The sequence below is a fragment of the Oratosquilla oratoria genome, chromosome 29 (genome assembly GCF_046742065.1).
Source record: "Oratosquilla oratoria isolate Oo_2021 chromosome 29, ASM4674206v1, whole genome shotgun sequence".
In the NCBI taxonomy this organism is placed as follows: Eukaryota; Metazoa; Arthropoda; class Malacostraca; order Stomatopoda; family Squillidae; genus Oratosquilla; species Oratosquilla oratoria.
Genome location: NC_134805.1, coordinates 22665205 through 22677704, shown reverse-complemented (window position 1 = coordinate 22677704; position 12500 = coordinate 22665205). Strand labels below are relative to the sequence as shown.

The window sequence follows — 12500 nt, the reverse complement described above, 5'->3', positions numbered from 1 at the left end:
CTCTTCTGCTTCACTGGATCTCTCTCTCTCTCTCTCTCTCTCTCTCTCTCTCTCTCTCTCTCTCTCTCTCCCTCTCCCTCTCTCTTCATTATTTTTCTCGTTCTCTCTCCCATTCTCTCTTGGGGGGTGGGGAGAGGTTCCGCCACAAAGACGAAGCAAATCGCTTGGCACAAGGCCGAGGCCGCTCCGAAACGTGGGCGACAGACAGCTTCAACTTTCTGCTGCTGCATCGCTGCACCGCCACTGACGCTCAACAGCTGCAATCAGCTGCAAGAGGCTGAACAGCAGCTTGGTTCTGGACGTTCCGAGTTTCATTCCAGGAAGGTGAAGCCGCTCTGGAACACCGGAACGTGTGTGTGTGTGCGTGTGTGTGTGTGTGTGTGCGTGTGCGTGCGCGCGCGCATATTTACCCCAGAGGTCAACAAATGTGTGCGCATCACTGATTTTCATTTCCAGATATTCGGTACAATTATTTTCAAATGTCGTTACTTTTTGTTTTCTAATCTGACACTGACCTGGTCAGAAATGTGTGTATAATACTAAACATTTGAAAGATGTTGAGAGATGAGAAAAATTAAGTTATTGAAAAATTTGTAGATTGAAGAACAAAGGGTCTGAAACTTTACAGAGGACTTGATGGAAGTGTTGTTTGGAGTCTTTTACACAGTTGTATTTGTTGTTTTTGTTGTTGATGATGATGACAACGAGGTTGCTGTTAAGTTGTATAACCCAATGGGTCTCTCTCTCTCTCTCTCTCTCTCTCTCTCTCTCTCTCTCTCTCTCTCTCTCTCTCTCTCGTGTTAACCAGAACGATTACACATAACAGAGTGACATCTGGCGAGCGGGTTCATCACTCGTTTCTTCATAAAAAAAAATTCAAACGTTTTATATTCTTAAATTCAACTGAACAGGCGAAGAGGAAGAGACAATCTTCCGAAAAAAAAATGAAATATTAAGTCTCGCTGTTCATCTTTCAAAAGATGAGTACAGTACAGTCTCGAGGTTTAGGACAGGATTTGTGTGTGTGTGTGTGTGTGGTGTGTGTGTGTGTAACGGTTTATATGCCATTTTGAAATGGACTCGGAGGCCATATAATTTTATTATTATTATTATTATCATTATTATTATTGATTGTGTAAGATCAGGTGTATTAGACCATTGTTAAAGGGTTCCCTCTGCTGTATACAAACGCATGACTGCAGCCGTGATCAAACTCGTAAGTTTACTGTGCAAGGATGAATCACGCTAATCTTCAACTCTTTGACCGCCGGATGTGTCCCTCAACCGAAAGAAATCGCCTGGTAGCAACCGTGGACTTCTATCACAGAAGAACACAGTGTGATTCTTCAGCAGTCCAGGAGGCGCTTAGCATCTGCGACCAGAGCCGTCACTTTAGCTTTATTAAACCGTGCGAGGACTGTCGGGGCAGGTAACCGCAGTCACTGTTGGGAATCGGAGAGAAAAATGTAGGACTCGAACCCGCGACTAATCGAATGAGACCAGCACGCCTCCGATAACGCTAACATGGCAAAAACAATATACATACATTGTGTGTGTGTGTGTAATATATATATATATAATATATGTAATATATATATATATATATATATATATACATATATATATATATATATATACATATATATATATATATATATATATATATTTTTTTATTTTTTTTTTTCTTGGATGGAAACGTCGGAACATGTCTCTACATAGGAAGATAGTTTGAATTCTGACACACACACCTACCCTATAAGAAGGGGCCCTTTGATATATATATATATATATATATATATGTATACTGTGCATGTGTGCATCCCGTAACTTGAAACAGAAATTAGATAAAATTAATTAAAACGCACATATACACGCGCACACATGCAAACACGTATGTGTGCATATACTGTAGACTTGTGGATCGTACACAAATACAAATATATACATGTGAATACATCGTGTAGTACACACACACACACACGCACAGTGTATGTATGTATATATATATATATATATATATATATATATATATGTGCAAAGTAGACCACTTGGAAAAAGAAACTAACGAAGCAGAGCGCTTTCGTATATTACGTCTCCAGTGCAAAAAGTAATATACGAAAGCGCTCTGCTTCGTTAGTTTCTTTTTCCATTTGGTCTACTTTGCATAAGTGAACACACGTACCCGTGTTCTTATTAGCACATATATATATATATATATATATATATATATATATATATATATATTATGTAATGTATATATATGTATGTAATTTCCTGCAGAAGAGCATTCAGTTTCAACAGCCAGCCTTCTGCGAACCATGACCAGTTGAGCCAATAAAAGAGTTGCTACGACTTGGCGGACACGAAAGCTGCATCGCTGCGACGTGGAGCCAACTTGTGTCCGACATGTTGAGAACGCGGGTCGTGGATCATAATGTTGTACTCGTCCGCTTCACTGAGAATGACGGACACACCACCACCACCGTTTTTTTTTTTTTTTTATATAGTTTCATCAGCGCTCTGTCCTGGAGGAAAAGAACATCGCGCCAGAGTGTGGAATGTGTGTCTCAACGGGGTCGCTGCCTTTTTTAAACTCTTATGAAGCTCTGAAGAGGACAGATGAGATTCCTCAAAATATTCCACCGGAACGACAAGTCCCCGCCTTGGCCGTTTGCTCCTCCCTGTCCTACACAAAACTCGTTCCTGAAGTTTATTGTAATACCCTGGAACGGTATTATCTTGGTGTGATTATAGATATCGAGCCACTGAAACGGACCTGTACCCTCCTCTCCGGCCTCGTTTGTCAAAGAGGAAGAAGACCTTGTCCGTATCACTTGGGTCGTTTGTGTGCCGCGCTTCTGAACGCCCCCGAGGCGTTGTGTGTGTGTGTGTGTGTCTGTCTGTCTGTCTGTCTGTCTGTCTTGGATCACGTGCCGGAGTCGCGATTGATTTTTTTTCTTGGATGAGCTCAGAGCGTGTATAGAGACCGATCTTTAGGTAATATCGTGACTACACACACACACACACACACACACACACACACACACACACACACACACACACACACACACACACACACACACACACACACACACACACACAAAAAAAAAAACTTGGGAGTGCCAACTCGCAATGCAGCGATGCTGAATGTTTTTTCAGCCTAGGGTGAGATGAATTTGCGGTCGAGAATGGTACCATTGCACCATCGAACCATATCATTAGATTTTATATATATATATAATATATATATATATATATATATGTGTGTGTGTGTGTGTAACTAAATCTTTACTAATTCGTATTCTTAGTTGCTTATTCATTTGTTTGCTTATTGTTTAAGCTGTTTATTTTATTTCCATATATATTATCTTTGTCCATCAGTTCGACTTTCCCTCGAGTCTGTGGACGAAATCTTAACCTTTGACCTTATGGAGGCGCCCCCTTCAGCTGAATAAAATCGTCTGGCGATGGTTACGAAGACGCATCAACGGCCAATTGAGGGACTAAATTGTCTTGATGGTAGATAAAGGCTACAACTAAGGTCACGTTCTACTACTAAAACTTCACTCTCGTCCTCCGACTGTTGGAGCAAATCTCCAGCACGCAGCTTTCGGGAAGGGATCTTGATATGCTGGAGGAAAATCATTTTCCTCCGGCATATCAAGTGTCGCTCTCTGTATTTTGGTTGAAAAAAAAAAAATTGGTTGGAAAAAAAAATTGCCATGTAGGAGAGGGCAAACGCAGAGTATGGGATCCAATATATTTGACGTTTCGCCCAGCAGGGCTTCTTCAGAAATAACACAGTTGAGAAACATTGATAATATAAATCAGAACAGTGGGTTTTTTGCGATAAATAAACCATTAGCAATTTTAATAACTAAGTAACAAGCAATTTACGCGAATTGTGTTTACACCATTTTTATGTTTGTTTCACCCCGCAAGCTCGGGCTATATAAGGAGTCAGATGTTTCTCCACTGTGTTATTTCTGAAGAAGCCCTTCTGGGCGAAACGTAAAATACATTGGATCCCATACTCTGCGTTTGGCCGCTTTCCTACAGTGCTGTTGCAGTCGTTGCTGCTATTACTCAATATTTCGCCAGAGAGTGATTTCACGGCGGATAAAATGCTGGAGGTGGTCGGTACCGCCGATGAATTGGAGGTTGGAGGGAAAATAGCCCAGTTTGATAACGTCTTAACACTACTCCATTACACCAGTCCACTAACATGTTCCCACTAACCACTCAACCTCGGTCTCCTAAGTAACTATCATCTTCCTACTAACGAAGGTCTCAGTTTGAGAACTCCCTGCTAAAACGTCCTCTTGGTGACGTCATTTCCATCGCTCGATTCCAGGATGACGTCATTAAGCCTCACAGCTGAACAAAATCGCTTGGAATTCTGAGTATTATCAAAATATAAGATAATTGTGAGATCATTGTAATGTTAGTGTTTAGGACTGATTTCTTTTTCTCGTTCATCTATTCGTGAATATTTGTTTTTGCAATAATGATACAACCTCGGTATTATCTATACGTATTTGTCTGTAATGTGATTGGTGGGGGCAGGACTCACTGATGACGTGTTGTGGAAGTAAACAGCTTGGGATTACAACTTGATGTAGCGTTGATATCAGGCTGATGGAGACTGTGTGTATGTGTTCACTTGGTCTTTGGATCACGTGTTGGACTCGTGATCGACAGCTATTTCCCTCCCGGAAGAGAACTCAGAGCTCGTAGGTCCGATCTAGCTCGTAGGTCCGATCTAAGCTCGTAGGTCCGATCTAAGCTCGTAGGTCCGATCTAAGCTCGTAGGTCCGATCTGTGTGTGTGTACACGCATGTATATATGTACTGTATATGAGCGGATATAAATAGTAGTGCATGCATAAACGCTCATGTATAGTATGGGCATGTATTTATGTGCGTGTATATGCGCACATGAAGTGCATGTACGAATATGGACATGTGTGTGCGTGTGTGCATATGCGTGTGTGTTCACCGCAGCCCCTGATCCTCTCCCTACCAATCAGATTAAGGAGATGATCTCGTGAGGGGTGGGGGACGGGGATCCGGAGGGGACCGGAGAGGGGATGGAGGTGGAAGGGGGGGGGGAGATGTCCGCATGCTACCGGGGATCGTTGTCGTCCGGGTCCTCCTCTTGGGTTCTGGGGGTCCCTATCCAGACAGGCATCTCTTTTGATGTACAGTAAATGGCCATTTACACGGTCAAACTATTTGTCAAACTCGGTTCGACAAACGAGCGTTTGAAGTGATGTTTGACCGTGTGAATGGGGTATTTGGTTGTCAAACACGTTTGTCAAACGTGTTTGACAACCAAATACAGCATTCACACGGTCAAACATCACTTCAAACATTTGTTTGACAAACCGAGTTTGACAAACAGTTTGATCATGTAAATGGCCCTTAATACACACAAGAGTATCTTGGTCTTCATTCCGGATTATACGTTATGGAGGTGTTACAGAGTGACGAAAACTAAGGTTTCGGAAGGGTTGCCCGCTTCCATGCCTTGTGTATCTGCCGTGTCTGCCGTTTTCGCCATTACTAGCACTATCAACAATATCACCACTATCGCAGTTAGAAATGAAGAACCTTTCTCTCTCTCCCTCCCCTCTCGCTCTCTTTCTCTTCCTCCCTCTCTCTCTCTTTCTCTCTCTCCCTCCCTCCCTCCCTTTCTCTCTCCCTCCCTCCCTTTCTCTCCCCTCCCCCTCCCTCTCTCTCTCTCCCTCTCCCCTCTCCCTCTCCTCTCCCCCCTCTCTCTCTCTCTCTCTCTCTCTCTCTCTCTCTCTCTCTCTCTCTCTCTCTCTCTCTCTCTCTCTCTCTCTCTCTCTCTCCCCTCTCTCTCCCCTCTCTCTCCTCTCTCTCTCCCCTCTCTCTCCTCTCTCTCCAAGCTACGTGTAGCATTTAGTGCCGCCTAGGAGACTTGCTTCATCTCTGATTACGTGACAGACAAAGATTCCAAGCGACGCGCTGGAGACCCCGAGTCTGCCCATCAGCCGAATGAAATCTCACGAAGGCGTCTAAAGGAGAAGGACCCATGAAGTGATTAGCCGGGTATCAGCGGCCTAATACCCGTCTCCCTTTAATTGAAATTGGGAGGGGATTACTTTGTCGTCCCAGCCTCTGTTTGTCCGTCCGTCCGTCTGTCTACTTACCCGTCTATGTCAAGCGAGACAGGTGCCTCTGTCCATCTATCTATCTAGTGAGAAAGTATACAGATAGGTATTTGTCTGTACTTGTCTGTCTGTCTGATAAAGTATACAGACAGGTTTGTCTTGACAGATTCTGTCTATCTGTCCCTCTCCACGTCTGTGTTTGTCTGTCTAGGACTAACATATACAGAGATGTATCTGTCTTGACAGTTTCTGTCCTTTCTGTAAACCTTTGATGTTCGCGTCTCTAAGGAAGCCCACGGTAATCAAAGGATTAAGGACACTGGTACCATTGAAAGTTAGTGAACCAGTTGCACCACTTCAAGGAATAGGTGATGTGGCTTCAGCGCGTCTGTGATTGTATTCAGCGTTCACACAAAAGCGTCACAACTCAAAATCCTCTCTTGTAACCAATGTCCCCATTTTTTAAGGTGCACAGATGAAGGGACGGACGGGTATAAGTGTAGGTGACTGTACTCTTTCATCTCTCCGTCTTTTATTTTTTATTTTTCATTTTTCTTCTTGGAATAGACTTGTTCATTACCTAAGTCTGTTTTGACGAGATGATTTAATTTTCACTTTCTTTACAACCTTTGCTATTAGTCTCTCGTTTCCTCTTTCTATCCCACCTCCTCCTCCTCCTCCCCCTCCTCCTTCCCCTCCTCCTTCCACCTCCTCCTTCTTCTCCTCCTCCACCTCCTCCTTCTTCTCCTCCTCCACCTTCTCCTCCTCCTCCACCTCCACCTTCTCCTCCTCCCTCTCCTACTTTTCCTCCCTTCCTCCTCCTCCAGGAGTTCTCCAGGAGACAAATTGAGTGCGCGGAACAAAAGGGTTTCAGCCTATTAGAACCCGGAAGGGCTCTCTCTTCGCGTCTTGCAACCAGAGTCTCTCTCTCTCTCTCTCTCTCTCTCTCTCTCTCTCTCTCTCTCTCTCTCTCTCTCTCTCTCTCTCTCTCTCTCCCTCTCTCCCTCTCTCCCTCCCTACGCTGGAGTGATTCCGAAGGACCCGACGACGACGCTGACGGCGACACTGGAGGGGGACGACCCTGGCGCCGATAAGGATCTTTTAATTAGTCCGGACCCGCCGTCCGGAAGGAGATCATCCGGTCACCTCCCCGCGTTGAGGTCTTAGCACGCCGGACACAAAATGGCAGAAAGAGTCCGAAAGGTGGGGCGTGAGGGGGAGGGCTCACACCAGGAGACGCTCAACTGCAATCGAAACGCTTTGCCTCTTGTAGTGTGAGTCTTGTCGGAGAACACCTGAAGCTGTTGGAAATGGAACCTCGGTCGAACTGCGACCGAAGCCTTCACCTTTGCCCTGTATGCCTGAAGAGCCACAGGTAGCAGTCGCTGGAACAGAACCTAGGCTTGCATCGTTAAGAGGAGGAGAATTCGAAGCAAACACTCCACAGCAGGAAAGAAGGGTGCCGGAGGGGGGGGAGGTTTAGGGGCTTGGCCTGACTTAGCCTGTACTGTCTTGGCTTGGCTTGGTTTGTCCCTTTTTTTTTTTCTTTTTTTTTTTCTTATCCTATATTTTCCTGTGTGATTTTTGTCCTATATTGGCTTGTCTTGGCTTGTCCTATCCTGTTTTTTCCTTGGCTTAGCAATTCTTATCTTGGCTTATCCTGTTCTGTATTTTTCCGTACTGTCTTTGTCCTGTCTTGCTTTGGCTTGGTTCGTCTTTTCTTCGCCTGTCCTGTATTTTCCTGTACTGTCTTGGCTTGTCTTTATCTGTCCTATATTTTCCTGTACTTTCTTGTCCTGTCTTCTCTTGGCTTGGCTTGTCTTGTGGCTCGACATGCCGGGAGGGCGGTGGAGCGTGCAGCTGCTGTCGTATCCAGGCGCTTCTGCTGTGTTTGTGTGTGTGTGTGCGTGCGTGCGTGCGTGCTTGCATGCATATACACTGTACGCAATATATACTCGTACATCATCGTAACTTCTGCACATTACAGGCAAATACTTTTTTTTTGCAGTTTACAAAGTTGACAAATAGAAAAAGTTTCCGTCAGCTAGAATAAGGTATATAAAGTGTGCATGACCACAAGTAGGCCAAACAAGAGGAAATTAATACATCGGTTATTATCTCACACATACACATATAAACACACACGTACATTTGAAGCCAGGTATAAATTAGAGAAACAGGTTCTCACAAGCGTTGCGCCTTTACTGTATACTACAATTAGGTAAACACACACACAGACACACACACACACACACACACACACACACCGAGAGAGAGAGAGAGAGGCTAGCCCCCTGGCTAGGTCAATCCGGTGGAAAACCGCCAAAGCCACGAGGATCCCAATTTCCCAGAAGGTTTTTGGCTCTCTCTCTCTCGAGCGGCCGGCACAGTGAGTGCTAAGCACCCCTGAGTCTCCTCGATGCGGCCATTGTGTTGTCTCGATAATTTGCCCGCAGAAATAAGCGGCTTTGTAACAGATAGGGGGATCCAAGCCGCCTACCTGTGTCTTAAGAAGGATCCTCCGTTCTCTCTTCCACTTCGTTCTTCCTCTTACTCCTACTCCTCCTCCTCCTCCTCCTCCTCCGTGTCCACCTTTGTCATCAGGTACTCTTCAGGTTCGAAGTGTTAAGAATGATCTTCCCTCTCTCCACTTCTTCACCTTCCCCCTCCTCCTTGTCCACTTGCCTTGTTAGGTACTCCTCGAACTCCAACACCCGTTCCCTCGTCCTTCACCAGCGACTACACAAAAGCTCCTCCTCCACCCGTTCTTCCAACCTGTGTCTATCTCTTCTCTCCTTCCGCTCCCCGGTTCCACGTCCCCCTCCGAGGTCAACCTTCAAGCCTTCGCGCGCTTCTCTTAGCTGCTGATGTTCATCTGTGTGTGAGTCGCTGTGCCTGTTTTCCTTGTAAGATTTATCTGTAGCGTGTTTGCTTTCCCTCAACTCCCTCCCCCCTCCTTCCCCCTTCCTCTCCCCTCCCTCCCTCCTTTCCCCCCTCCCTCCCTCCTTCCCCCTCCCTCCATTCCTCCCTCCCTGGGTCCTAACGATGGATTTCTATCTTCCTTTTGTCTAACATGAATTTGAGGCCGGCACTTGGGTTTGTCTTGTTCTTCCGAGTACAGAGGAATACCAACAACAAAAGACCATATAGTCTCGAGGAATTGCGTGTGTGTACGTACGTGTGTGTGTGTGTGTGTGTGTGTGTGTGTGTGTGTGTGCATGAGTGCGTGTGTGCGTTTGTTTACCTGGTTGTTTTATGAATAACTTTAAATTGGTCTTGCATAGTCCGCATCTTTGATTTCGTTCATTACAAATTATATAAAAATCAATCTGTGTGTGTGTGTGTGTATGTGTGTGCGTGTGTGTGTGTGTGTGTGTAGGTGTGTGTGTGTGTGCGCGCGCGCTCTCTCATGTATAGGTGTTTTTCCTTGTTATGGCAACTTTCAGATGACTGATAACGTGATCCCCATCGCGAAAGCACACAGCGGTACTACAAGAAACAAACAAGTGATGTGTAACGGACAGCGGAGATGTATGCACACACACGCGCACACACACACGCACACACACACACACACACACACACACACACACACACACACACACACAATAGCCATAACAAATGCAACTATTAGTGAAAAGGTTAAGACAGGAGTTAAATCCCCTGCCGTGACTCTCCTTTACTTAATTTGTCGTCAGACAGAATAATGCCAGTAAAGTGTGCCGCTGTCGGGAGGAGTTGATGAGGGATACGGTGGTGTTGGTCACGGCGATTCCCAACAACAAGAGCACTGAAGTCGTGAATGAGACTTGCGGATGCAGTAAGCAGCCAAGTAAGACCTAAACCAAGATAGAAAGACGTCAAAGCTTTTGGCTGGTTGGTGATGGTTGGTTGGAACAGACGCACTTTTTCCCAGGATCGAACACACTGAGAGAAGCCTCTGTCTTGCAGTGGACTGAAAATGCCTGTAGATGATGATGACTTGACTCGTTGATTGATTATTTTGACTGTATGATTTATATCTATCTAGTTAACTTTATTTTTTACTCTTTTTTCAGGCGTGAACCTGAGCTTAGGAGAAGAATGGTGAGTGTGGCTATGCATTTAATATAATTTTATATTTTAATTATCTATTTAATTAATCTAATTTTCATTTTTTTAATGTTTAGTGGCTGCACAAGGTCAGTGTTGATTTTATGTCTAATGCGAAATAAGCCACGCCTTCTTTCTTTCCTTGACCAATTATGATCGCTTTAGAATGACGCCCGTAGGGATAAGGGTGTTTGTGATTGGCTAGGACATAAGGATGGCGCGGTTTGTTTCGCCCGATATGACGGCAGTGGCTTGATAGTAAAATTGTTGGCGGGGTTGTGGAAAGCCTTGTTGGCAGTGGTGGAAATGGTAACTGCAGTGGAGAGATGGTGTTCGCGAGGTACCAGGAGGCGGTGGTAACACCTTTTGTGATACCATGGTGACGCCACGAGGGTCTTCCTCCTCCTCCTCCTCCTCCTCCTCCTCCTCCTCCTCCTCTTCCTCCTCTTCGTCATCTTTCTCTTCTTTTTCTTCCGCTTCCTCCTCTTCCTCTTTTTCTTCCTCTTCTTCTCCCTCTTCCTTTTTTCTTCTTTATCTCGCTCTTCCACTTCGTCTTCGTTTTCTTCCTTTTCTTGTTCCTCTTTTTCTTCCTCTTCTTGTCCTTCTTTTTTCTTCCTGTTCTCCCTGTTCTTCTTCTCTTCTTCCTTTCCCTCTTCTTCTCCCTCTTCCTTTTTTCTTCTTTATCACCCTCTTCCACTTCGTCTTCGTTTTCTTCCTCTTCTTGTTCCTCTTTTTCTTCCTCTTCTGTCCTCTTTTTCTTCCTATTCTCCCTCTTCTTCTTCCTCTCTTCTTCCTCTCCCTCTCTTCTTCCTCTCTCTCTCTTCTTCTTCCTCTCTTCTTCCTCTCCCTCTTCCTCCTCCTCCATTATCGTGTTCACGTTCAGCGCGTTGACATTCATTGTGACTTTGGCAAAGGAACTCTGCTTTATGCAGTAGAGGCGGCGGTCTCCGGCTTGAAGAATGTGTTGGTGGACCGGGACCCGCTTGAGGCCTCCAGGCCACCCTCTCGCAAAGCGGGCCAGGGTTTCTAGTATACAAAGACTAGGTATAATGACTAGTTAAGGAAGGTGGCCAAGGTAGACACGAATCTAGGTCAGTTAGGTGAGCTAGGTTAGCTCAGAAGAAGCTTAGTGCGAAACTAGTCAGGAATAAACTTGGACTTGGTCCCGTGCGTTTTGCACTCGCCTTCCTCGTGTGTGTGTGTGTGTGTGTGTGTGTGTGTGTGTGTGTGTGTGTGTGTGTTGTATGGACACATCAGCATACTCGTAAATAAACAACTGTATATACGGTATGAGAGCGCAAACTGATAACTCGCAAAATATCAGGATGAGAAACTGCTTTATTCCTGGTGTTCAGACAAAAACCATACCGGAATAGTGTCGTCACAACGCCGAACAACCTGCTCTTCGCCGGGTAAGTTCTCCCGGAATTCCGGAACAAACAAAAGTCCTTGTCCGGGCAGCAAGAAACGGCGAGATAGAGCGAATGCCCGGAAATGACCCGGTCGTTAAAAACCTGGGTCTTTTTCCCAACCCCAGTCCCGGGACATGTCCCGGCCACCTCCCCGGACAGGGCTCGTGTTCCGGGCGCCCCGGACGCGCTGCGCGGCGCGGCGGGACGTGCGATACCCCAGGATTCGTTGGCTCTGTGACGAACCTACAATTTTACTTTTGTTATTCAAATCCTCGTAATGAACTTAACGGGCTTCTTTTGTGTGGCTGGCCCCGCCTCCCTACACACACACACACACACACGTACACACATACACACACACACACACGCACACGGTGACTGCGGTGACTGCTCTCCCCCTCCCCCTCCCCACCCCTCCTCTCTCCCCCTCCTCCCTCCGCCAGGGCTGGGACCAGAAGGATATCCACCAACTAGTGGTGTCTTACAAGCGGCCTTGTCCTACTTGTGTGGAACCTTGGGTGGTTCTATTTGTCTTGAGATGTTACACTTGGATAAATTTGTAAACACTGTACAGCATGATGAAATTATACACACATACGGTACAGAATCCCCCCCCCCGCCCCCACTTATGGCGGAGCTTCCACTAATACGCGAAGCCGTTACTGTTCCCTTTGAACAATGGGGAGGAGTGTATGGAAGGTTACACCATAACCCATAGAGACTTAATGAGCTCTGATATCTCTTACGTGCTGGCAATATCCGTCGATTACAAGTCCAACAATACCATGGTGATTCACATACGGCTTGTACATACATATATTCATTATCGCCATTATTATTGATACGATTCAGTGGATATA

At 45.6% G+C, this 12500-nt stretch overlaps 1 protein-coding gene across 1 annotated transcript in view; it reads left to right on the top strand.

The window, feature by feature from the left end:
• LOC143040893 (uncharacterized) overlaps positions 1-12500 on the top strand; it is a 259576-nt gene that overhangs the window by 94732 nt on the left and 152344 nt on the right. Inside the window, exon 2 of the mRNA XM_076212339.1 lies at positions 10195-10222. Within this exon, the coding sequence (XP_076068454.1) occupies positions 10220-10222 (3 nt within the window). The 5' untranslated portion in view covers positions 10195-10219. The remainder of the gene's footprint in view (positions 1-10194; positions 10223-12500) is intronic.